We start from the raw sequence: 26,996 nt of genomic DNA, 5'->3' as shown, positions 1-26,996 counted from the left end.
TTTTACATACCAATAAGTTTATTGCAGCATAGGCTTTCAGTTTATCATACCACTTATATGGCATAACATCACCAATTAGGAATAAATGCATATCCATAGAGATGTAGGCAATCAAAGTGAAATTTAATGCACTAGGTGCAGAGAGTAATAATTATCCACGCGGTCATTTGTAATATAGTTTCAAAGTTCCCAAACTCAGCAGTTGCAGCACCAATGCAGGGTGCTGCAATGAACTCACAGGAACATCACACGATACTCCAGTGATACTTGACAACTGCCAGATACCACACAAACTACAAGCCTAGGATCAGTGTAAAAAAATATTGGGTTGAAGGCACTGAAGACCAAGAACATTTGGAAATCTCTGCTGAATATAATATGGAACTTTTTGCATGGACAGTGTTGGTTGTTCATGGTAATCCAACCAAGGAGCACAACTAGGAGTATTAGCTCTATCTTTATTGCCAAGTTATCTTGCAATTTCTCCCCTCCTTTCCTTTTACACACCAGAGTACTAGGGAGGGTTCCTACTGAAATGTTTCCTGTGCCCTCCATCCTTCTGTGGGCTGAGATCTCTTTTACAAGCCAGTTGTCCACTCTATGGCTTTTCCTCCTGACTCCTAAGATCATTTCCACGTACTATTACAGCGAGGGACTGGACTCACTCATCATACAGCTCTTAGGTAGGCAATGATGGTCACTGGCCTCCCATTTATTTATTTTGCAGCCTGCAGAGCACACTCAGAATTTCAGTGACAAAAATAATAATTTTTATGTACCGCTTTATTATCTTTAAGCCCACGTACACTTAAAACCTGACCGAAGAAATAGCTTAGCTAGTAAAAAATGATTTCAGCTTGCTAAAAAGCACTGACCTCTGCTTGCAAAGCAGAGCAATAGGAATAGCTCATGCAGCTCAATAAAAGCAAAGTGAAACCTCAAGGAGTAGTTGTGAGAATTCTGGCTGCTGTGGCTTCATTTGATACTATTGGATAAGACAAAGGGGATTCTGGGTTTCAAGGAAGGGGAGCTATGTCTGTAGGATCTCATTAACTGACCAAATGTGTTGCATAACTATGTAAGTTGCTTCTTCAACCTTGCCAAGCGGGCAGAGCCTTGTATTCTGCCCCTGTGGGGTTACAATAAAAGTGCTTGAAAGCAGAGGTTCTCCACTCACTAAAAAAGATAAGGGGCTTCTTTTGGACAGAAACTGACTTTGAGATATAAACTCCTATATCTGCAGTTCCATTAACAAATACAACATATTAGGTTGGAAAGGAAGCAGATATGCAACTCCACCATGCTTTGTCCAATGCTGTGGGAACACGGTTGCAAATTTGACAACTGTACATTCTGCATTATTTGATTTCTCTGGGGGTACCTTAATTAGCAGTTGTAGTTTGACTAGACTAGATTGTCAATGAGTAAGAGAAGGTCTAAAGAAGATTTTCCAGGATGACATATAGTATTAAGTGCTGATTAAACTATTGATTGGTTTTAGTTAGAAAATATACTGACTGTTATATTGACTGTTTCCTAGTATGATAAGATTGCTTATTGTACCCTATGACTATTATTAAGGGTTGTACTTTATGATTCTTGACTCTCGACGAATGTGTCTTTTCTTTTATGCACACTGAGAGTATTTGCACCAAGACAAATTCCTTGTGTGTCCAATCACACTTGGCCAATAAAGAATTCTATTCTCTATATGTAAGTCACATACAATTATGTCATTAAACAACCAATGTCCACTGACCCATGTTACGGGTGTGAAGAATTCTTTGCATTTGGAAAATATTTGCTGTACTCCGAGTCATACAAAAGCTGATAGATATGAAGGGTTAAATCTGGAAAAAGGTTCAGAAAATAGTCTGCAGGATCCTGAATTATTTTTTTCACCCTGAAATGAAGGAAAATACAGTTTTTAATATAAACAACATGCAAGCAGTAGTTTGTCCTGGGTTAAAGATGGTGAAGCATAGCTAAAACATGAATGTCAACTTGTTAAGTTGTAATGCAATTATCAGCCAGGAAAACATGTGTTTTTGCATCTGTGAACTATGTGAACGATGCATGCTGTGAAAGACTGCATGGTTATTAAAATCCAAGCATTTATTAGGAGTTGGCTTGATAAATTTCTTTTTGTTCATAAGAGGCCCCATTGATAATTCACCCAGCAATAAACTCAAACCACTACTTTGCTACTCTTAATTTGCTTTAAATACACTGCTCTCAAGTTTACTGTAGCCAATAGCGTACAACTCCTTTGATCCTTCGATACTGGGACATTTTTTCTTAGACATGTTCTTTTAACATGCACCTTTTTCTCAAGTTTCTGCTTTTCTGATCTGTTTGTCTTCCAGTTTTCTTTTTTTAAAATATAGTTTATTAATTTTTACAATTAAAACCAGTCACAATACATACACAAATAAGCAAAAGAAAGAAAGAAAGAAAAGAAAGAAGAGAGAAGAGGAAGAGAGGGAAAGAATTTTAAGAAAAGAAAGAAAGAAAGAGGTTACAGGATTAAAAGTATTCTTATTTTAACAGTTTGCAAGATCTTCTTTTGTTTTCATCACCTTAACTTGTGTCATATAACCACACCTGTTTTTAACTTATATTGTTACCTCGTTATTATGTATTGATACTTTTCTTTTATGCCTTATAATATATTATTTAACTTTGGTCAATCCAATTATACCAACAATTCCAGCTATCATAGTATAGTGAAGTGTCTTTGTTTTTTAGCGCCAAAGTCAATTTATCCATTTCTGCGCATTTTGAGATTTTTTCAATAATCATTTCTTCTGATGGAATTTGATGTTGTTTCCAGTGTTGAGCGAAGGCTAATCTGGCTGCTGTTAAAATGTGTATTGTTATGTATTTGGTTTTTTTGGAAATTTGCTTATCAAAAATCCCTAGTAGGAAGGACTCTGGTTTGTATTCGATCTGCTCTTTGGTGATTTCTTCCAACCAAGTTTTGATTTTCTTCCAATACTTTTGGGTTTCTGCACAAGACCACCACATATGGAAAAAGGTTCCTTCTTTTTCCTACACTTCCAGCAATGCGGACTCATGTTGGGGTGCATCTTCGCTAACCTCGAAGGGGGAGATGCCATCTATAAAACATTTTATAAAGATTTTCCTTGTATGCTGCCGATTTGGTAATCTTATTGTTTCTGCCCCAAACTTTCTCCCATTCCGCTAATGTGATGCTGCGCCCTACGTTCTTACTCCAAGCAATCATATTTCCTTTTACGATTTCTTCTTCTAGTTCTGTTTCTAATAAGTAGTTATAAAATTTTGTTATGTTTTTTTTATTTGATCCTAATAAAATTTTATCTAACTATTGCAGTTTGTTATTAATTCCGAATTCTTTTTTGTCTTGTTTATATCTGCTTTGAATCTGAAGATAAACCCATTGATCAATTTTATGTCCTTGCTCTTGAAGATCCAGCCTCGGTTTCAAATTTCCTTGTGGGTCTAATAAGTCTTTGTATTTAATCATTTTGGTAAGCTCCAAATTGTTTGGGTGAATCATTGCCTCCATTGTTGAAATCCATACTGGTACTTTTGTATAATGTTTTTCCTTATTTTCCTCCAAATTGTTAATAGTGCGTCTCTAATTAAATGTCTATGGAAATATTTTTGACTGGTTTTCCCTACATCCCATAGAAAGGCGTGCCACCCCTTTGTAAATCATGGCCTTCTAGAAATAGTATTCTTTTATTGGTTAAATTCACCCAATCCTTCAACCAAACTAATGAGGTGGCCATATGGTATAACTCCCAGTTTGGAAATGCTAACCCTCCCCTGCTCTTCATATCCTGCATTGCTTTTACATTTATTCTGGGTTTTTCCCTTGCCAAATAAATTTCAGGGTTGTTCTATTGAGTTCTTCAAAAACTTTTTATGTAATTTAATTGGGATCGTTTGGAATAAATACAAAAATTTAGGGAGAATGTTCATTTTAATAGTAGCAATTCGGCCTAGTAGTGAAATTTGAAGTTTCCCCACGATTCTAAATCTTTCTTTACTGATGTACCTTTATCATAATTGTTTTCTTTAAGTGTCTTACAGTGTGGGGTTAGCCAAATTCCTAAGTATTTCACTTTCTTTGTCACTTGTATCTGCATTATTTCTTCTAGTTCTATTTTCTGTTTTTCTGTTAGGTTTTTGGTCATTAATTTGGTTTTTTTTGTTTATTTTAAGTCCCGCTACTGCTCCAAATTTCTCTAATTCACTCATCAATTTTGGTCCCCTGTCTTTTGGTTCTTCAAGGAAGAAAATCATGTAGATCATAAGCGCTTGCAATTTATATTCCTCTTTCTTAACTGTTAATCCCTTTATATCTGAATTCCGCCTAATTCGTGTTAATAATGTCTCTAATGCTAATATGAAGAGCAGGGGAGAGAGTGGGCAACCCTGTCTCACTCCTTTTTCTATCTTTATTGGGCGGGTGCATTCCCCATTCACTATTATATTAGCTTGTTGTGTATCATATATAGTTGTTATAATATTTTCAAATTTGGTATCCAGATTCAAATTATAAATTTTTGAATTAAAATTGCCAATTCAAATTATCAAAGCTTTTTCTGCATCTAGAAACATGAGTGCTACTTGTCTCTCTGGGTGGGCTTCATAAAATTCTAGTACGTCTAATACTATTCTTAGATTATTCTTTATTTGCCTAGTTGGAAGGAATCCATTTTGATCTTCATGTATATACAAGTTTAGCAATCTTTTTAATCTGTTTGCTATAATAGAAGTGAATATTTTATAATCAGTATTTAAGAGTGAAATCGGCCTGTAACTGTTTATATATCTGGGATCTGTATCCTCCTTCGGGATCAGCGAGATCAGTGCCCCCCTCCATGAGTCCGGCATCCTGGCTGCTAGTAAAACGTCATTAAAAACTTCCACCATAAGTGGTCCGATTTGATCTGCTATTGCCTTGTACAGCTCCCCTGGGATCCCGTCTGGGCCCGGGTTTTATTATTTTCTGGCTCTCTATTGCTGATTTCAATTCCGATTCAGTAATGTCTTTATTTAATAGTTCAGCCATTTCTTCCCCAATTGCCTTATCCTTTACTTCATCTAGATAATTCCTTATTCTATCTTCACTGACATCCTCTCTTTTGTATAAATCTTCAAAGTATTTATGAATGATTTCTTTTTTCTGTTCTATTTCCTGGTATGTATCTCCTTTGCTATCTATTAACTGGTATATCAATCTCTTCTCTTTCTTTTTTTTCAATTTATAAGATAGGCTTGTTGGCATGTTCAAAATAGATTTGTCTGGTTAAGTTCAAATTCATACAATTTCTCTTGATCAATTAAATTCAGTTTGTGTTTAACTATACTTATCTGATTTTGCAGTTTGGATTCTTTTGGGTTATTTTGTAGAAGGGTTTCTAGCTCCTTAATTCTCTGTTGTAATTTGTTTTGTTGGGAATATTTTTCCTTGTTTCTCTTAGCATTATAAGAGATTGTTGTGCCTCTTATAACCGCCTTCATCGTATCCCAGACATTTTGTTTCGTGGTTTCTCCATTATCATTTTCTTTAATAAAAAAAGTCAATTCCTCCTTTAATTTATTAATGTATTCCTTCTCTCTTATTAATTGAGTGTTTAAGGTCCATCTTTTCTTAGACATGTTCTTTTAACATGCACCTTTTTCTCAAGTTTCTGCTTTTCTGATCTGTTTGTCTTCCAGTTTTCAATCTACATTTGCTTGGGCTTTCTCCTCACCACCTCGCAGAAACATTTTCCTCCCGTCCTCCAGAAGGCCAGCGTGTGACAAAGACACACTGTTTCAAAAATTACAACCCCCTCCCCACTACTGCTTTTCCCAGCCTGCCAAACACCCCAGAAAACTTTGCTGTGTTGCTATGGGGAAAACTGGAGATAAGATCAGGTGCAGGAAAGGGAAAAGATTCTGCTTTGCTTTCTTTCCTCTCCAGCATGCATGGAGATTTCTTATCGAGTGGGGAAAAAAAGTTCTTTTCTCTTATATAACTTACAGGTTCTTCTCTCTTATATTCTACAGCAAAAATCCATGGCTGTTGGAGAGGAGAAAAACTTAGCCACGCAGACATCGTTCGGTAGGTACAGGTAGCAATGGTTACCAATAGGAACAGGAACTTTTGAGGATGGATGGGAGGTGCAGCCATTGAATGATCCAATTGGAGCCTGGCAAATCACTGGTCTCTCTCATGCTCCCCACCCCCATAAATCAGAAGGTCCATCTAGCTGCTAGAATTCAGGGGTGCCAAACTCGTGGCCCACAGGCCAGATGCGTCACACGCTGGCCACGCCCACCCATTTAGCAAAGGGGGGAAAAGTCATGATATGTCACATAATGACAATGTGACATCATGAGTTTGACACCCCTGAACTCTAGCAGGTTGCACTGAATTTTGTAATAGAAAAGGACCTTCTCACTGGAGCAGTTTCAAACTTTAGCCTGTCCCTGCAGAGTGCTGGCCAAAAGATGGAATCTCTGCCGGGAAGGCATATCCCACACAAAGCTGTCCTGTACCTGGCTACTTGACCCTATTTTTGCATTTATTTTCTTTCCAACTTTTAGAATTCCCCCCTTGCAGCGGGGAGAGATTGCTTAAATGAACTATCTCTTCCCAAACTCTTTTCTTCCCAGCTCAGCACTTTCTTAAAAGGTGCCAACCTTACAGATTAATACACTCAGCTCTGTGACCTTGATTAGTTAATTAATATCCTCTGCAGGCTTCCTATTTTCAAATTGGCAAGGCTTTGATCAGTTTCCTAGGCGCAGGGAACACCCTAACCAAACAACCCTAACCAAACAACCCACACCCATTCTTTTCAATGTCTATTCCCATTGTGTGCTTTCTTACTCATTTGTAATTTCTTCCTCTTGGTTGGGTATAAACGCAAACATACATTTTCCCTTGATAATCAACTCAGAACAAATATAATGATTCCAAGGTATTGAGAACTGGCAGAAAGGGGTTCTAAGAATTACCCCTTTCCCCCAGTTTCCTGGTAAATTGAGTTCTGAAAAACTTCCCTGTCATTTGAGCTCATCCAGGTGTTTGGAGTCAAACTCTTCTGATGCTGTATGCAAAGGAGCAATTTCTTAATCAAGCTTTTCAAGATCTATTGGTACTCTGGCATCACCCTTATTTTCTTGTACTTTGATCTGTCTTGCAAACTCTAAATTAAGCCTCGACAGACAGATTGATGAAGGAGTGGGGTTCTACCAGTTTGCACCTATTCGCTAGAACTGGTTGTTAACATTCTAAGCAGTTCGGAGAACCAGTTGTTAGAAGAAATTACTGGCCTAATCCTGTAAGGAAGGCAGGAAGGAAACATTCTGGTGTTGCTTACAGAAACTGCTTCTCCATTAACTCTTATTACATTCTTGGCAAGACTAGACTTCCTGACTCTGGAACTTCTCTGGAGGTTTTTTCCCTTCCTTTGCTGGTACTTTGCTTGTGTGGAGTGACCATTCAAAGTTACAATGGCACTGAAAAAAGTGACTTATGACCATTTTTCATACTTATGACTGTTGCAGCATCCCCACAGTCATGAGAGACCAGGCAAGGAGATGTGTGCCTCGATGTGTGTGATATTGAGTTGTCCACGCCCAGCCAATAACATGACCACCAAGCCATGTTCACCAGTCACATAACCACCAAGTCACGCCCACTAACTAAGCCACACCCACATAACTAGTTGTTAAAAAAATTGAATCCTACCCGTGGATTGATGGCACCAAAAGGGTAAGAAGGCAACAGGCCAAGGAAGATATAGCCTTACAGTCTCTATTTCCTTTGACCCAAGTCAGAGTAGTTTTAAGCTTGTACAAACATACACATGAAATTTTCAAAATCAAAATTGTCTTTTGTTCCCACAGCCCATCTGTCACTACTACCACCTCTCTGATCTTAGTAATAGTTGCTGTTGGCTCCAAGAGCAATTCTGAGTCCAGGATAGAGGAAGAATTGCCATTCTTCTGAATTTCCCCCTCTCTTTTGCATGCAAAGTGACAGATTTCTCTGCAGTTGGACATGATCAATGAAGATATGTTTGTGACTTATCTTTCTTCCAGGTTTGTATTCTGGTTACTACAATAGAAAAGGGAGAAGCAAAGGTTGCCAGCCAACAAATCCAATGTACAGTAGATCGCTTCAGAGATACATAATTTAGAGAAATATTTACTTACTCATTGTCCTTTTCATTGTAGTGCTCAGCCATATTCCTAATTAACTTTAATAAATCTATTACTTCCCGGCCATATTTTCTTGGGACCCTCTTGTTGCCTTTCTCTTTGCCCGGATAAACCATAGAGTCCAATACTTTTTTATCAATCTGAAAAAGAAGGTAAGATTCTGGTCAGTTATTGGTCCATAAAACTCACTCTTTGCAACTCAGTGGATATAACAATGTTGGTTTCTGGGTGAGGATTTATGGCAGACTAGACATCCCTGAAGAACACTGCATCAGAGATCGAAAGCCAGACAGTGAATCATAGCAGGCAAAGTCTTTCAGGATAAAGGAGAGATTGTGAGAACTTGTGAGGTGGCTGCAGAAACGTACTTTTTTTGCTGTTGACTCATGAGTTATGCAGTTGGGAATCAAGGGATTTCAACCCAGCTCACATATATTACATAATGAAGCCTATATGCACACAAACTTGGCACAAGCCTCATTTTCAGAAACAGTTTCTGGTAAAATTAATTTACAGCTAAAGAAAGATTTCCTCAGTTTGACAAAACACTTAACAAGGAGGGAATATACAAAAGTTTAAAACAGGTAAATGGGATGGTTGTGTAGAAGGGTGTGTGTGTGTGTGTGAGAGAGAGAGAGAGATAGTGTTTTTCAAAAACTTGGAATTAAAATAGACAAATGAACTGGATGGGAATATGTTTTTTTTACTATTAAAGAGTACAGACAAATCATGAAGTTTACAAAACAAAAAATAAATAAAATAATATGAGACTGACTGTGAAGCTGATTGTAACTATAAAGTGTCATTTGAGATAAAAATTTTAAGGGCACCAATAGGGAAAAAAGGTCAGTCACTCTTTTCCTTGCAATTGAGATACTTTCATATTTGGATTACAGTACAGCTTTTGAAAGAATAATGGATCAAAGAGTTGTAACGATGAAAAGGAGAAAGAAGTTTAGAAGATGAAAATCTGTATAACACAAGTGATGTAAAACAAATTAATAACAAAGTAGAAATTTTGGATAGTAAAACAGAAATTATAGGAAGAAAGCTGAAAAGAAAACTAGATAATGTGGCACTAGTGCAACTGGGAGAGAAGGAATTTTGTTTGACTTTAACAAGAAGTTATAGGCCAATATCTTCATTGAATAATGATTGCAAGTTGTTTACAATTCCAGTTGATAGACTAAAATAATTCTGCAAGAATTTATTCATGAGGATCAATAAGAATTTTTAGCCTAAAAGACAGTTAAAGGATAATATTAGAAATATGTTGAATATTCTGAAATATTTGGAGCAACATAATGAAAAACAATATGTATTGATTTTCTTTAAAGCAGAGGAAGCTTTTGACAATTTGAACAGGGCTTCTTTGTTCAAAGTTTTGGAAGATATGAACTTTGGGGAGATTTTATGAAATAGATGAGATTGATTTATACTTCATAGAAACCACAAATAATTGTTAATGAAGTTCTAGCAAGTCTTGTGAACTACAAAAAGGAACAAGACAAGGATGTCCACTGTCTCCTTTCTTGTTTATTTTGGTTCTTGAAATATTGAATACAAGTATAAGACAGTGTTAGCAATATAAGTCACCTAACAGGTATTTGGGTTAGAAACATATAAACCAGGATAAACATTTTAAAACTGTATCTTTAAGAAAATGCAAAACTGTAATTAGGTGTGGTTTCTCAAACGGCCATAAGATGGAGCCAGAAACCTGGGTTGTCTTAGTCTTAGTTTCAGAAGAGAGTGTGTCTTGGTCTCTGTTTTTCCTTCTGCTGGAGAGTATTGTCGTTTCTTCTAATTGAATGCTATTCCTGGATTTGATGTAAGTCTGATACTGAACTGTTTTCGAAATTGGACTTTGTTATTGGATTATCCCTGGATTGAAAACTGACTGATTTACCTGTGAATGACTTTGGACTGCTTGTTTTGAACTTTGCTTAAACCTTTCTGAAAGTAAAACCTACATTTTACAGTGTATCTGTGTACTGTGTGTGTATTATTCAAACACTACTCTCAATACGTCTCCCTGTATGCGCTCATTCCCCTAATGGGGAATTACCTCAACAGCCAGGATGAGAGGATTACAGGAGTAAAGATTTAAAAAGAAGTTCATCAATGTAGGTCTTTTGCAGCTGATTTGCTGTTGGTTTGAGAAGATCTTCAAGAAATTAATGGGAAAACTAAAATATTTAGTGTAGGGGTTCCCCAGCCTCAAGCAGTAGGCCACTACCGGGTTGTGGCCTATTCAGAACTGGGCCACACGAGCAGTGGGCTGGCATGCATGCATAGGTTGGCTGACACATATGCGCACAACTACACTCATGAGAGCACAACTACACTCATGCGAGCAGTGAGCTAGCGCACACATGCATGTACACTGGCCTGCCACTCAGATGGTGGGGCAGTTCCCTTGCCCTGCAGCCAGTCTGTCAAACCACAACGATTGGGGACTGTTTATTTAATGCACTAGCAGGTTTTGAGTTCAATAAATAAAATACAAAGTTTTAACAATTAACATGAAAATAAAAGATCAAGTAAAATGAGAAGAAAGTAAAATATTTGGGTATCACTATGACAAATACAAATTGTATGTTATTTCAAAATAACCATGTCAAGGCATGGAATGAAGTTAAAAAGACATGTTAAGATGGGAGAAACTGTCATTTTTATTGCTGGGGAGAATTTCTATGATAAAAATAAATGTTTTGCCTAGGATTATGTTTTTTCCTTACATAGTATCTGTTTTGATGACTGATGCATAATTAAAAAGTGGCAAAATATATATTTAAATTTGCGTGGCAGGGGAAACATATGAATTAAATATAAGATACTATAAGATGCAAAAGAAAGAGGAGGAATGGGTCTACCTGATTCAGAATTGTATTTTTCAGCTTGCTATTTAGTGTGGATAAAAGAGTCAGTGCTGCTAAGAAATAGAAGGCTCTTGGTGTCTAAAGTACTTGACATGCTACAGATGTAGGTGGCATGAACGTTTGTGGAATGAAAAAGTCAAGATTAAGGTGGATTTAAAAAATTGTTTTGTTAGACTGCCATATTAAGCATGTGAAATAGATAAAACCCAATTTGTGCCTTCCAAGAAACCCTTCATGAGTCTCAGTACAAGAAGCATTTTATAGGTGAAAATTAATAGGCAAACAAAATGGCAAATATATTTTGAGATACTAGAATTTTGTCAAGGGGACTGTAACATCTTGCAGAGAGATATATTTGCCAATGATTTTCTTATCTACAGTCATTAGGAAAATTTAAAGTATACAAAAGAGCTGCACCTGAAATAGAATTGTGTATAAATAAGGAACATGTAATTGCTAAACATTGCACAAGAGGTAGCAACTAAAACCATCCCAAAGAAAAAGAAATGCAAGAAAGCAAAATGGCTGTTTGCAAATAGCTGAGGAAAGAAGCGAAGCGAAAGGCAAGGGAGAAACAGAAAGATACACCCAATTGAATGCAGAATTCCAGAGAATATCTAGAATAGATTCTTAAATGAACAGTGCAAAGATATAGAAGAAAACAATAGAATAGGGAGGACCAGAGATCTCTTCAAGAAAATTTGAGATATGAAAGGAACGTTTCATGCAAAAATGGGCATGATAAAGGACCAAAACGGCATGGACCTAACAAAGGCAGAAGAGATTAAGAAGAAGTGGAAAAATTACACAGAAGAACTATATAAGAACGAGCTTAAGTCCCTGATAACCACAATGGGGTCATCACTGACTTCAAGCCAGACATCCTAGAATGTGAAGTGAAATGGGTCTTAGGAAATCTGAGCAACAACAAAGCTAGTGGAGGTGACAGTATTCCAATTGAACTATTCAAAATCTTAAAAGATGATGCAGTAAAAGTGCTACACTCAATTTGCCAGCAAATTTAATTCAACAGAGGCCACAGGATTAGAAAAGGTCAGTTTACATTCCAATTCCAAAGAAAGGCAATGCCAAAGAATGTTTTAACTATCACACCACTGCACTCATTTCACATGCTAGTAAAGTTATGCTTAAAATCCTACAAGCTAGGCTCCAGCGGTATGTGGATCAAGAACTATCAGAAGTACAGGCAGGATTTTGAAGAGGCAGAGGAACTAGAGATCAAATTGCCAACATATGCTGGATCATGGAGAAAGCTAGGGAGTTCCAGAAAAGCATCTACTTCTGCTTCATCGACTATGCAAAAGCCTTTGATTCTGTGTATCACAATCAATTGTGGCAAGTTCTTAAAGAGATGGGAGTACCAGGCCATCTTATTTGTCTCTTGAGAAAGCTATATGGGGTCAAGAAGCAACAGTGACAACTGGACATGGAACCACTGATTGGTTCAAAATTGGAAAAGGAGTCCGGCATGGCTGTATACTGTCGCCCTGAGCACATCATTAGAAAGGCAGGACTAGATGAATCAAAGTTGGAATTAAGAACAACCTCAGATATGCAGATGATACCACTCTAATGGCAGAAAGTGAAGAGGAACTAAAGAGCCTCTTGATGAGGGTGAAGAAGGAGAGTGCAAAAGTTGGCCTGAAACTCAACATTAAGAAAACTAAGATCATGGCATTCGGTCCTCTCAATTCCTGGCAAATAGATGGGGAAGAAATAGAGGTAGTGATAGGCTTTATTTTCCTGGGTCCAAGATCACCACAGATGGGGACTACAGCCAAGAAATTAAAGACACTTGCTCCTGGGGGGGAAAGCTATGGCAAATCTAGACAGCATACTAAAAAGCAGAGACATCACCCTGTCAACAAAAGTGTGTATAGTCAAGGCTATGGTTTTCCCAGTTGCAATGTGAAAGTTGGACCACAAGAAAGGCTGAGCGCCAAAGTATTAAGGCCTTTGATCTATGGTGCTGTGAGTCCCTTGGACTGCAAGGCAATCAAACCAGTTAGTCCTAGAGTCAACCCTGACTGCTCTTTAGAAAGTCAGAGCCTGAAGATGAAACTCAAATACTTTGGCCACCTAATGAGAAAGAAGGACTCACTGAAGAAGAACATAATGCTGGGAAAGACTGGGGGCAAAAGAAGAACGGGACGACAGAGAATGAAGTGGCTGGATGGAGTACTGAAGCAGTAGGCATGAGCTTAAATGGACTCCAGAAGATGGTAGAGGACTGGAAGGCCTGGAGGAACATTGTCCATGGGGTCGCGATGGGTCAGACATGACTTCACAGCTAACAAAAAAAATGTTAAACTGTATATACTTTTACTGAAATCTGAAATAGAAGAACAAGTAAAAGAATATATGATAATGGGGTAAAATTTTGGTTATAATATACAGATTCAGAGGATTTTAAAGATTAATATACAAGTGGAGTTCAATCCAGGTCTTCCTGATCTTCATCCAACTTTTAACCTCTGCATACATTGTCTCTCAAGAATGGATGTTGACTAAACATGCCTATGTTAAACTGCTCATGTGAAACTTTAGCTGTTTGTCACTAGCAGAAACTGACATGAAACCTGTTAGCTAGCACAGCCAGCTCCCCCCCCCCCCAAAAAAAGGCAAAAACTGGATTTAGAAATAAATATAATAGCAGCATTAAAGTGGAAGATGCAAAAGGGTTCCTAACTTTTGTTGTTGTTGTTCAATAGATTACCTTTTCTTGCCAGTCCATGAAAGGATCATGCTCACATTTCAAAGCCTTCAGAATGCCATTTGTTTTTGTTGCATGAGCTGTACGTATCTCATTCCCGATATCTCTTAACGCACTGTACTTTCTGTAGAAAAAAAAGGAAATTTTAAGAAATGGAGTGCATTACTACTGGATGAAAAGTGGTGTGGATGATATACTTTGCCCATTAACTTCAAAGTTAGGAAGTGATTGCAGGAAGTTTGGATGACATATTGTGGCTTCTCTCATAAAAGAGCTGCCAAGAATACCTGCATTGTTACAAAAATAACTATCTTGGTTGGATACACATACACACACACACACACACACACACACACACACACACACACACACACACACACACACACAAAAGCCCAAAGGAGTTATACTTCGGCATTTGAGCATCTGTTTATCCAGTAGATTGATAGATCCTTCAGTGTTGCTTTTGGTCATACCATCCTAATACTCCATTGGGATGTATGCCAGCTCCCCATAATATTATCTTCATCTTGTCCCCAGTGAGTGAGACAGCCGTAAGTCATCCTTAGATCTACTACTATTTTCCCCCCTAAAACTCATGTAATCAGTGTCAGCCACAAGTTGTATAAGGTCTGCTGGTTTTGTCACCCATTTCTTAGGAACCAAGGCCACCAACACAGCTAATTTCATACCAGTATGATTTTCTGTTTGATCTGAGGATGAGTAGAGAGCACTATAACACAGTGATGGGAAAAGCCCATAGACTCTAGAAGATAGACTGAAGCAAACACTACCTTCATAAATCCTATGGTCTGTTTTGCAATGGAGTTTTTTGGGAAGGAAAGCTGTCAAACATTTCAGAATATCAGAATATTCATTGTCCTTCCGGTCAATGAATACTTCATTTCAACCATAACAACGCAAGAGCAAACAATAGATACAAACTCATGGTTAACCTCACCAAACTTGATTGCAGGAAATACGACTTCAGCAACAGAGCGGTCAATGTCTGGAATACTCTACCTGACTCTGTGGTTTCTTCCCCAAACCCCAAAAACTTTAACCTTAGACTGTCTACTATTGACCTCACCCCTTTCCTAAGAGGTCTGTAGGGGGCGTGCATAAGCGCACCAATGTGCCTACCGTCCCTGTCCTATTGTTTCTTTTTATTTTTCTTATATGTATTCATTTCATATATTCTTAACTATGTTTATCCTTTTACTTATTATCTTGTAAGCGATTGACAAATCAAATAAGTAAGTAAGTAAGTAAGTAAGTAAATAAATAAATAAATAAATAAAATGGAATAATTGAGTTGGAAGTGACATTTGGAGGTTTTCTAGCCCAACCCACTGTTCAAGCAGAAGACCCTATACCATTTCAGACAAGTAAAAGTCCAATGTATTCTTGAAAACCTCCAGTGATGGAGCACCCAAAACTTCTGAAGTTAAGTCATTCCACAGATTAATTGTTGTCAGGAAATTTCCCCTTAGTTCTGGATTGGTTCTCTCCTTGATTTGTCTCAATCCATTGCTTCTTGTCCTGCCTTCAGGTGCTTTGGAGAATATGTTGAAACCCTCCCCCCTTCTTTATGGCAGTCCCTCAAATATTGGAATACTGTCACATTGCCAACTTCAAAAGCAAATACAAAAATTTATGCCACCGGATAAAGACTGAATACACCAATTATCACATTAAACAAGAGGAAAACCTTCTACACACCAATTCCACCTGCACTTTCTACAGTTTTGTAAACAACAGACTAAAAGACTCAAGGTCCATCCCACCCCAGAAAGGACCTAATGGTAAAGATTGCAATGAGGACACCATTAAAGCCAACCTCTTTAACACATTCTTTGGCTCAGTATTTGTAAACAGCAATGGATCATGCCCAGTATTTCCTAGTCGAACCACAGACAACTACAGTGATCTAATACATATCGATTTTACAGAAGACAATGTTGAAAAAGCACTACGCAATCTAAAACCATCTCTATCTATTGGACCGGATGGAATATGTGCCTACTTCTTAAAAAAGCTATCCACCGCCATAGCCAAACCTCTAAGCATAATCTTTGAAAAATGTTTCAGGACCAGCTCCTTGCCAAAACTATGGTCACAAGCCACGGTCATCCCCATCTTCAAAAAGGGAGACCCCCAGCCTAGTGGAAAATTACAGACCAATCTCTTTATGCTGCACCACCTGTAAAGTCATGGAATCAATTATTAACCAATCCATTATCCTCCACTTAGAAACAAACAACCTACTCTCTGACAAACAATTTGGTTTCAGAAAAATACTATCCTGTAATCTGCAACTCTTACACTGCAAAAACATATGGACTACACAACTCGATCGGGGAAAAGCAATAGACGCAATCTACATAGACTTCTGTAAAGCCTTTGATTCAGTGGTACACGATAAAGTATTCCTAAAACTAAAATCTTATGGTATCTCTGGACACCTGCATAACTGGATAGAAGCATTCCTGTCAAACAGACAACAAATAATCAAAATTGGGAGCGTCCTATCAAATTCTGTACCTGTCAACAGTGGTGTCCCCCAAGGTAGTGTTCTAGGATCAGCTCTCTTCATACTCTACATAAATGACCTCTGTGATCATATTAAGAGCAACTGCGTTCTCTTTGCGGATGCTATAAAGCTATTCAACACCACCAATACTGCTACCCTTCAAAAATACCTTGACTATGTATCAGAATGGTCAAACAAATGGCAACCTCAAATCTCAACAAATAAATGCTCTGTCCTACATACTGGCATAAAAAACAGAAAATAAAATACAAGCTGAATAGTCAAGACCTTGTTGATGATCCAAACTCTGTCAAGGACCTTGGAGTACTCATCTCTAATGATTTAAGTGCTACAGCCCACTGTAACTACATAGCCAAAAAGGCATTGCTAGACCAATACTTGAATACAGCTCATCATTCTGGAACCCGCATTACGTATCTAATATTAGTACAATTGAGAAAGTCCAGAAATATTTCACAAGAAGAGTTCTCCACTCCTCTACTCATTGCAGAATACCTTATGCCACCAGACTTGAAATTCTAGACCTAGAAAACCTAGAACTATGCTGCCTTGGGTCTGATCTAACTATACTACATAAAATTATATATTGCAATGTCCTACCTGTCAATGAATACTTCAGCTTCAACCATAACAATACAAGAGCACACAATAGATACAAACTCAAGGTAAACTGACCAAACTTGATTGCAGGAAATACAACTTCAGCAACAGAGTGGTCAGTGTCTGGAATACTCTACCTGGTTTCTTCCCCAAACCCCAAAAACTTTAATCTTAGACTGTCTACTGTTGACCTCACCCCTTTCCTAAGAGGTCTGTAGAGGGCGTGCATCACCAACGTGCCATTCCACCTCTGTCCTATTGTTTCTTTTTATTTTTCTTATATGTATCCATTTCATGTATTTATAACTATGTTTATACTTATACCCTGTTATCTTATAATCACTTGACAAAATAAAATAAATAAATATAAGAAAACATCACCTCATCACTCCTTCTTGTCATTAAACTACACATATCCAATTCCTGCAACTGTTCTTCATATGTTTTAGCCTCCGGTTCCTCAATCATCTTTGCTGCTCTTCTCTGCACTCTTTCTAGAATCTCAACATATAGTTATATTTTGGCAACCAAAATTGGATGTCTGGTATGGATGAAAGAGTGGGAGACTTTAAGAAATATGAGGTTATTGGAGTTGCAAGGGCATGATTTGGGATTTGCACCCAAAGCACCTATTAGTATTGGTACACCTTTGCTTTCTTTTAGCACAGTCATTCTACTGTACATTCTTACTGTTAAATTTATATGCTATCCAACTTCCAATGGCTCTTTATTATGGGGGGGAGGTTGGAATTCTAGGATTAGTTTCAATTTAGAGTTGGCAACTCTACATTGACAAAATGGGGAAACTGGCATTTGATTGGTTTTATAATGTTTATCATTCATTTCTATTTGCTTCTTCTTTGATGATAGAAATGGGGTGATTGCCTTAAATTCTAAAGTTATCTTTCAGAGACATATCACAATCACTATTCTGTATCAGTATTTTGAGAACTAGCTGCATTTAATGACTTTTAATGCCAATTTTGCTTTGATGTTTGTAGCATGCTCATCATCATAGCTTAAATGAAATATTTTATTGAATGAGTAATAATATTCTTGTGCGCCATCTCATCCTTGCAAGGAAAATACAATGGGACAATTCTGATGGTAACTTTTTCTCCATATTAATTGCACTGTTCTCAACAATGTCCAGCCCTTGAAATGATAAAATAAATTATAAGCCAATTCCTGGACTTCAGTGCTGGGGACCTTTTTTTTTTTTAGTTTAACAGATCTGCAATGAACACATTGCATAATTTCAAGTTTGTCATTCTAGCTCTTCTTGTAAAACTCCTTCTCCCATGACTATTATGCTAATAATCAGACAATCAAGTCAAATTAGTCAGTTACAAAATGTCTGGTATTAACTTACTTTTCCTTGGACCAGAAATATGGATGATAGATCAGCATTTCCAGTAGACTATCAGCTAGGGTAGTTTTGTCAGGGAGTTTCAGTTTTCCTCGGAGGTCTTCAATTTCCTTATGCTCCTTTACAGTCTTTGGACATTCTGTAGGCAAATGTTCAAAGTCCAACTCACCTCTCTTCACAACATACAGGATAAGTTTTTGGAGACCCTGTGTGCACAAATATTTATATCACTCCAGAACAATTAGAGCGGATTTCCTTCTTTAACCTATATGCTACAGCTGAGTTCTCATAGGGCAGTAAATTCCATGTCCAAGATTGCAGCTAGTTCACCTTAGTTAATGCAGGAAGTACCAAGCCTAGCATACCCATCACCAAATAATAAAATTATATCTTTTAGTTATGATTTGCTTTGCTCCATAGACTAAGTGGACAACTTAAATGAAATGGTGTTGCGGCTTTCCCAAAATGATCACTCTAGTGAGATTCATATCAGCACAAGGATGACTAGCAGAGCTGTATATTTGTAAAAAAAAGTCAATTTATTTTTAAAATGGAACACCATATCTAACTTTTATTTTAGAAATAGATCTACTTTATTTGAGGTCACAGACCAAAACACAAGTATAACAAAAGAAGAACATGGGAAAATTAATCATGAACAATTGGTCACCACTTGACTAAGGGGAATTACAGCGTTCTCCTCTGATGATTACAGCTCTTTAAAAAAATTTGGAAACCAAAGAAGTGATATATGAGGAGCCATCACCTAGACAATATAAGAATAAATTACTAACATTGGGTCCAGAAGGGTCTGTTTCAAGGAGAAACAGTAACTTAGATCTGCCTGCGTTATACATAGGGCAATATAAAAGGACATGCTCCACAGTTTCAGCCTCAGCTCTATCACAGGGGCATAGCCACTCGTTAATCGGGAGCCTCTTAAATTGCCCATCCAGTAGTGCTGAGGGCAGAATATTAAAGCGAGCTAGGGAGAAAGCTCTTCTATACTGGGAATGGTTAGAGTGTAAAAATAGGAAGCCATCCTCAGTCCGTAATTATGAAATTGGCTGAAGATCAGAGGGGAGGAAGTTTTGTTAGCTCTGGCTCATAGATATTGCAAGTCAATGTCCACAAGCCGTTGGACTACCCTAAATTGGGCATCCTTAAGGCTATAATCTCCCAGGGCATCCCCCATAAAATCTAGCAGGTGTAATTTCTTCGTCAGCTCCCTCTCCCAACGAGAAATATGAGTCAGCAAACACCAGGGAGACGTAGCTACCAGGAACTGCCAGAAAGAGCACCCAAAACCACCATTTAAAGGTGTTAATCCACGTCATACATTCGACTGATCGAGTGCCCAGTTCCAGGTACATCGGAGCAAAACCAACACAAGGAGGAAGACCCAGAAGTTTAATAGATCTAATTATTAAGTATAACAGATATGCGTGTTTTTCAGAAATAAAAATGCCATAAAATATATTAGATTTTTATGGAAAAAACTTCTGTAAAGACTAGAACCAATATGGCATTTTTGTCTTGTTCTTTGGAGATTATAATTACATTTAACATTCTGTGGAATGTAGAAGATTGGAGACAGATAAAGATAATCATTTACCTGTAGATCTTCTGAGATTACAGAATGTTTTGTATCATCAGTTATTTCTCTGCTCTTATCAAAGTCTGCTAGGAAAATCTTGCCAGTGACATCTAACAAAGTAAAAAAAAAATTGATAGAGATAAAGTATAAATTCATTAAAAAGTGAATTGAAGTAATGGCAACAATTTTACCACTATCTTTTGAGAACAGACCTATCAGCAAAACACATTTATTTTGCATAAGGCAAAACATTTATTTTGCATAAGGCAAGTGATCTGTTTTGGGAAATACTGTCTTACTTAATTCACCCTAATGCATAAGTGAGTTGATTTACTTGGAGTATTAAATCATTATTTCAATGTTATGAGAATGTATTATCCTTGGGCTTTGTCCATTGCCTATGACACAAGAGAAGCTTGTTAATTTTTATATTTGCTTTTGATTAAATGTAGGTTTATTTTTACTTATTTATTTGTAAAATTTATTAGCTGCCCATCTTGCCACACAATAACTTTGGGCACCTTATAATATTAGCCTAGACAATTTAATATAAACAGTTTTTTAATAAACAAGCTACTTTTAAATTATACATTTATCCAGGAATCAGTTTGGCTCACACAATACAATTTTAACTTTCTTTCTCTCCAGGCCCTTCAATCTTATTCTGAGGGCCCAGATTTTGATGGATGGGGTGGGATGGTCCAGATTTTGCAGAAGGGATGGGAGAAATATTCTTGCACTGAAAGGAACATTCCCACCTGCAGTGAACCAATTCGATTTCACATAGAATTAATGAAGATGTTTTGTTTTCATCAACTACGATGAAAAAATAACCCCAGTTTAAGTTTTTACCCTTTCATTTTTATTTTTTATTACAGGGATGACAAACTCACAGTGTCAGCATTTCAAGGAAGATATAGATGAGTGTTTCTCAGACCTATCCTGAAGGACTTTGGCAGACTTCCATGGGACTATTTACATACTATTTGAGACTCATTACGGGCTGTGAATGACTATAATTCACAGCCATTGAAATAAAGAAAAATGGGTTTTGGAACTAAGGTGTATTTGTTAGTGTCTCAGTAAGCCTTGTCAGTACATTATGGTACAGATGACCAGACAAAACTACCTTGGGGTGATTCTGGTCCTTTTTAAATGATAAGCAGTTTTGACACTTATGATGATGTAATTGTTAATGGTTTGCTAAAATGCCAAACTGGGGCTTTGTAACATTATATAGGGAAGGCTGAAAACAACAAAACACTCTAGGCAACAAAATATTGTGAATCTGCTGTTCCATATATAGCCCATAAAGTTTAAATGGATTACACTGGAATAAATGGGCAGACTGCCAAAGAAAACACCAACCTATCAAAATGTTACTTGGGTGCAGTTCCTGATGGCCAAATCCAAATGCATGCAGTTCCTTTACAGCCTGAAATATTTTTTTAAGAATCTTTTTGCTTTCCATAGCTGTGCTATTTTCTTCCTTGAAGTACTCTTGAAGATTCTTTTCACACAAGGTGAGGCACAGGTAAAGAATGGCTTTCCTCTCTTCTGAGCCACGAAATTTCACCAGGTATTTGCTGTTTCGGCATTTTTCAAGGCACATTTTTTCTCTTTGGGCATTTTCTGAACCCTTCCAGAGTACCTTCACAGCCACCTCTTCTCCAGCATAGAATCCCAGGTAGACCCCACCTTGGGTGGTCTTCTGGATCCATAAATCTTGATATTCAAAGATCTTGAGCTTGCCAATCATAGGACGATGCATTTGACTGAGTTTCTGGAGTTTTGATTTCCAGCGATTGCTAGAGAATTCCTGACAATTCCTTCTGAGAATTTCTTCTGGCTGCCTTGGACTGTCCGGTGATTTGTATTTCTGAAGAAGTTTTATCATCTTGTCTTGGTAAGTTCTACGGGCAATATCCAAGACATCATTATCTACTCTTGCTCTTTTTTCACATAGTAGCTTTGCTATTGCTATATTTTTCTTCTTCACTGCTACATGCAATGCTGTTTCGTTGTTTTCATCAGCATCGTCAAGATCAACCTCATCTAATTTTAATATGGCCTTCACAAGGGCCAAGCTTTCTCTTTCAACAGCCAATATAAGCACCGTTTTCCCCTTTACGTCCCTCTTTTTGGCATCAATGTTGTTTTTCAAAAGGAAAAGGGCCAATTTTTGTCTGCTTTTATTCCAGTTTTCCTCCTCAGAGAGAGCATGAATCAATGCATTTCCATCTCGATTGTCACAGATATTTATATCAGCACCCATTTTCTTAATCAAGATTTTGACCAGAGCAAAATGGCCATGCTTGGCAGCATCCATCAGAGCTGTCGCACCTCCTTTTTTTACAGCCTTTTTATTCTCATCCACTTCACGGCGCTGATTTACATCTGCCCCCCTCTTATATAAAAATCTCAGGGCTTTCTCTTTCCCTTTACAAGCAGCCTCCATGAATGCAGTGAAGCCATTGATGTCACACTCATTAATAGATGAGCCTTTATCAAGAAAAAGTTTCAAAAGCTTCACATTACCCGTCAGCCCTGCTAAAATAAAAGGTGTAGCACCATTATCCTTCCTTGCTAATGGATCAGCCCCTTTTTCCAGCAGAAACTTAACAATCTTTTTGGAATTTATTTGTACAGCACTATGGAGAGGTGTCCAGCCATATTCCACCTTTGCATTAATATCTGCTCCATCTTCCAACAGCTGTCGAACAAGCATAAGATCACCATTTTTCACTGCAGTATTTAATTCTGTTGCCATGGTTTTTCTGCAGGCTTCTTTCAGTTGTCAAGAAAGAGGATTATATTAAATTTCCAGATATTCCTATTACTGTATAACATAAACATTTACACAGTTATGGAGATATCAACAGTTTGAATGAATGAAAGAACTATTCCTATCCAGAGGAGAAATTCTTAGAAGCATCTGACTGACCATTATTACAAAGAGAATACTGAACAAACATTCACTATGTTCAATAGGCCTTATTGCCAAAAAGTTTATGACTTCAGTCTAAATTAGATTTTGGAAGATGAAGAGTAGCATTATGACATTGTTATGCTAAGAACAATCACCAATGTCACTCAGCTTGGGATGGGAGGAAACAAACCATAAAAATACAAATACAGTACTGTGCAAAAGTGTTAAGGCAGTTGTTCAAAAATGCTGAAAATTAAGAATGTTTCCAGAAATAGAAGTGTTTATTTTAACAAAATGGAAAGCAAATGAACAGTATTTAATGTGATCACCCTTTGTCTTCAAAACAGCATCAATTCTTATACTTGCACAAAATCAAGGATTTTGTTGGATTAAAGGCAGGTAGTATGATTAACCAGTTATACCAAGCAGGGCCTAATGATCACCAATTTCATATGTAGGTTGAAACACAGTCATAAACTGAAATAGAAACAGCTGTGCAGGAGGCTTAAAACTGAGTGAGCAACAACCAAACTCTGCTACTAAGGTGAGGTTGTAGAAGACAGTTTCATGTCACAGGTCATACATATCATGGCAAAACTGAGCACAGGAGTAAGACAAAAGGTATTTATATTGCCTCAGCAAGGCAAAGATTTCAAAGCAGACCAGGGTTTCAAGATGTGCTACTCAAGCTCTTTTAAAGAAGCACAAAGAGACGGGCAATGTTGAAGACAGTAAATGCAGTGATCAGCCAAAGAAACTTAATGCAGCAGATGAAAGACACACCGTGCTTACTTCTCTTCAACATCGGAAGATGTCCAACAGTGCCATAAGTACAGAAATGGCAGAAACCAGATACACCCATGTTGTGATGACCCAGGGTGGGATACAAAACAAACACAGCCACAGAAAACAGATGAAACCCCTTTTATTCCTTCCCTTTGCTTCCAAGCTCCGAATATCCTTGACGGAAGACAAAAAACTCCCATACAAACCATTACAAGAAGAAGGAAAAAAGCAACACAAACCAGGCAAGATAAGGGCTGGGGATAACAGAACTAACACTGGGAAGGACACCAAACTCAGAGAGGAACCATAAACTAGAGATATTTCCACGCTTTGTTCCCAGCGTTCACTCATACTCATGGCCAACTTCTTATTCAGTTGTCACAGCTGCAGCCCATTAAGAGGATCAAAGCCCTCTCCTCCCAAGCAGACCATGTCTCTTCCTTATTCTCTCCTCCCTGTGTGCCCTAGGATGGAGAGGGGATGAGCCTGGGTCCTCCTCTGATTGCTCAGCCAGCCTCTGCCCTTTCCCAGCCTCCTCTACAACCTCTGGAGCCACACCTCCATTCCCTGTTGGCTGTTCCTCCTCTCCCTCACAGTCAGTCTCCACCAGGGGCATGACACATCTACTGTGGTCAGAAGTGGTCCTCATGAAAAAATTATGGCCAAAAAGCCATACCTCCAACATGGAATCAAGGCTATGCATGAAAACATAGGAACTGGAGTGCAGAAAAATGGCAGCAGGTGCCCTGGATGGATGTGTCAAAATTTGAAATATTTGGCTGTAGCAGGAGGTAGTTTGTTTGCCAAAGGGCTGGAGATCAGTACAATAATAAGTGTCTGCTGGCAACAGTGAAGCACGGTGGAGGTTCCTTGCAAGTTTGGTTGCATTTCTGCAAATGGAATTGGAGATTTGCTCCAGATCAATGATGATCTCAATGCTGAGAAATACAGGCAGATATTTATCATCATTGCTATACCATCAGGTATGATTGTCCCCAAATTTATTCTGCAGGAGGACAATGACCCCAAACACACAGGCAATGTCATTAAGAACTATCTTCAGTTCTTCATAAAGAAGAACAAGAAATCCTGGAAGTGATGGTTTGGCCCCCGTTTCAACATCATTGAGTCTGTTTGGTATTACATGAAGAGACGGAAGGATCTGAGGCAGCCTTGCATCCACAGAAGATCTATGATTAGTTCTCCAAAGTGTTTGGAACAACCTTGAAGGAACCTTGCTGAGTTCCTTCGAAAACTATGTGCAAGTATACCTAGAAGCACTGATGCTCTGTTGAAGAAAAGAGAGGATGGTTAGACCAAATATTTAATTTGATTTGGATTTCTCTTCTGTTCATTTACTTTCCATTTAAACCTATTTTTGGAAGCATTCTTAATTTACAGCATTTTTGCACAACTGCCTAACATTTTGGGCAGTACTACATAAATAAAGCAGGGGTCCCCAAACTTGGCAACTTTAAGACTATGCTGGCTAGAGAATTCTGGGAGTTGAAGTCTACAAGTCTTAAAGTTGCCAAGTTTGGGGACCTCTGAAATAAAGCATAAAAACAGGATTCATCCAACATCTCCTGTCTCCTAGAATTATGAAGCAACCATTTTAGATTCCTGCCAACTTGCTACAGGAAGTCATTTAATGGTGACCTCCTCTAGGGACTTTTCCCAGTTACTATGGTGATGAAAGAATAATTTTATAACCAATCCTTGCATTTACAACCTTTGCAAACCTATAGAACAAAAGAAAACTGAAGCCGGACTATAAGCAATCACAATTTCACTTAATGACTGCTTCACAGAGTGACTGAGTTGCCAATCAAAATTGTGATTGCCAAAGCAACTGTATTTGTATTGTACCTGTCTCTGCAATGTACAATTTGTATTGTACCTGTCTTTATGGAATCTACTCCTTAAAGTTAACCTGATATTGATATATTGATATATTTCATTTCATAGCCCAACTCTGCTAGACATGGAACAATTTCCACATCTGAAGCCAAATACTACATTTTTAGTAAGCTAACCCTGCGCGGTCATATTCTAACACACTTCCTGATTCCTCATGGCCCTGCATTATTCAATGTTCAGAGCAGAGGTCCCCAAACTTGGCAACTTTCAGACTTGAGGACTTCAACTCCCAGAATTCTCCTGCCAGCATAGCTGGCACAGAAAATTCTGGGAACTGAAGTCCACAAGTCTGAAAGTTGCCAAGTTTGGAAACCTCTGGTTCAGAGGAACTATAACTCAGTGACAGAGTTTCTTATTTTCCTGCAGGTTTCAGTTTCCCTAAATCAGTGATGTCTATCTTGGCATTTTTGTCCAGCTATTGAGTCCTTCTCAATACCCATTTACCTCAAGGAAGAACTCAGGTTATTTCTGAATTAAATGGGTATAAGATTATTCTCCTGACAAATCTGCACCGCACACAATTATCGGATTGATTTAATCCATGTCGAGCCGTTTGCGTGACTCGTAAAACTAACCAATTCGACTTTTGCCCACTAACCTCAGTCACAGGAAATAGCACCAGAAAGTACGCCTTTCTTTTCTACCAGTTCTGACGCCCACCGATTTCGGATTTCAACCTGCCCCTAATCCTCTGAGGGTGCAGAAGATGTTTTCCGGTCCAACAAACAAAAGGATACCGTGATGAGCGATGCCAAGAGGGGCATTAACTTCCCCTGTGGAATTTGCCTACCGAGCGCTTCTTAAAGACCCCCTCTCTCTCGGAGAGGGGGTGGGGAAGTGGGAGGGAAGGCGACCCGAAACCCCGCCATTCGCTCCTTTTCCATCGAGGTCCTGCTTATCCGAGACTCTTCGTTCCTCTGAGCCTGACACTCTTCCCTAAAGAGGCCGAACAGCGTTCACCGTCAGTTGCTTTCTCTTCAACCGATCAAGAAAGGCCGCTTGAGGCGTACCGACTGAACACGAAGGCGGGAGCGAAGGAGAGGAGAGGCGTTCCTTTCCTGACGAGCGGATTCCTCGTTTCCCCACTATCCTAGTTCTGACACATGCAGGCGGTGGTGGCGATCCAAAATTTGGGGAAAGGCAGTGGCTAGTAGAGAAGAGGCGGATGTGGGAGGAGAAAAGAGGAAGGAAATCTTGAGAAACTGATAAGCGTTTCAGAGGAGGCGAATGAACGGGCTGAGGGACGGGATTTACTGCCTAGCCCAAAATTCACTGCCCATCTCATCATCTCTCCCTTGTGAGGGAGAGAATTTCTAAGTACGTTATACCGCCCCAATTCATAGTCACACAAGATTGGGAAGTTTTGCACCGAGCTGAGACAGGAGGATATATAATTCTCACAACCGCTATGTTTTGA

General features: G+C 38.3%; 1 protein-coding gene across 2 annotated transcripts; it reads right to left on the bottom strand.

Moving 5' to 3' along the window:
• Window positions 1–26,692, bottom strand: RNASEL (ribonuclease L). 2 transcript variants are annotated; one of them, XM_087930442.1, is made up of 7 exons: window positions 26,178–26,692; window positions 21,313–22,783; window positions 19,963–20,054; window positions 18,351–18,553; window positions 13,831–13,951; window positions 8,206–8,351; window positions 1–1,903 (listed from the first exon to the last, which is right to left on the bottom strand). In XM_087930442.1, the coding sequence occupies exons 2-7, from the start codon at window positions 22,712–22,714 to the stop codon at window positions 1,765–1,767; spliced, it is 2,103 nt and encodes a 700-aa protein (XP_087786568.1). In that variant the 5' UTR covers window positions 22,715–22,783; window positions 26,178–26,692; the 3' UTR covers window positions 1–1,764. The 2 variants fall into 2 exon arrangements, with proteins under 2 accessions (XP_087786568.1, XP_026559065.2); XM_026703280.2 differs by having other exon boundaries at window positions 26,317–26,691.
• Between the last annotated feature and the right edge of the window lie 304 nt (window positions 26,693–26,996).

The sequence above is a fragment of the Pseudonaja textilis genome, chromosome 3 (assembly GCF_049901715.1).
Source record: "Pseudonaja textilis isolate UNSWEBS1 chromosome 3, rPseTex1.2, whole genome shotgun sequence".
Classification (NCBI taxonomy): domain Eukaryota; kingdom Metazoa; phylum Chordata; class Lepidosauria; order Squamata; family Elapidae; genus Pseudonaja; species Pseudonaja textilis.
This window is presented reverse-complemented; position numbering and strand designations above follow the sequence as displayed.

What these genes read in the sequence shown, in the direction of transcription:
- RNASEL (XM_087930442.1), bottom strand. Translation starts at nt 22,714, where the DNA reads ATGGCAACAGAATTAAATACTGCAGTGAAAAATGGTGATCTTATGCTT. An exon ending in CCCAAGTAACATTTTGATAG is followed by an intron (nt 20,055 to 21,312) that starts GTTGGTGTTTTC and finishes TTACTTTGTTAG; the next exon opens with ATGTCACTGGCAAGATTTTC. An exon ending in TATTTCTGGTCCAAGGAAAA is followed by an intron (nt 13,952 to 18,350) that starts GTAAGTTAATAC and finishes TTTTTTCTACAG; the next exon opens with AAAGTACAGTGCGTTAAGAG.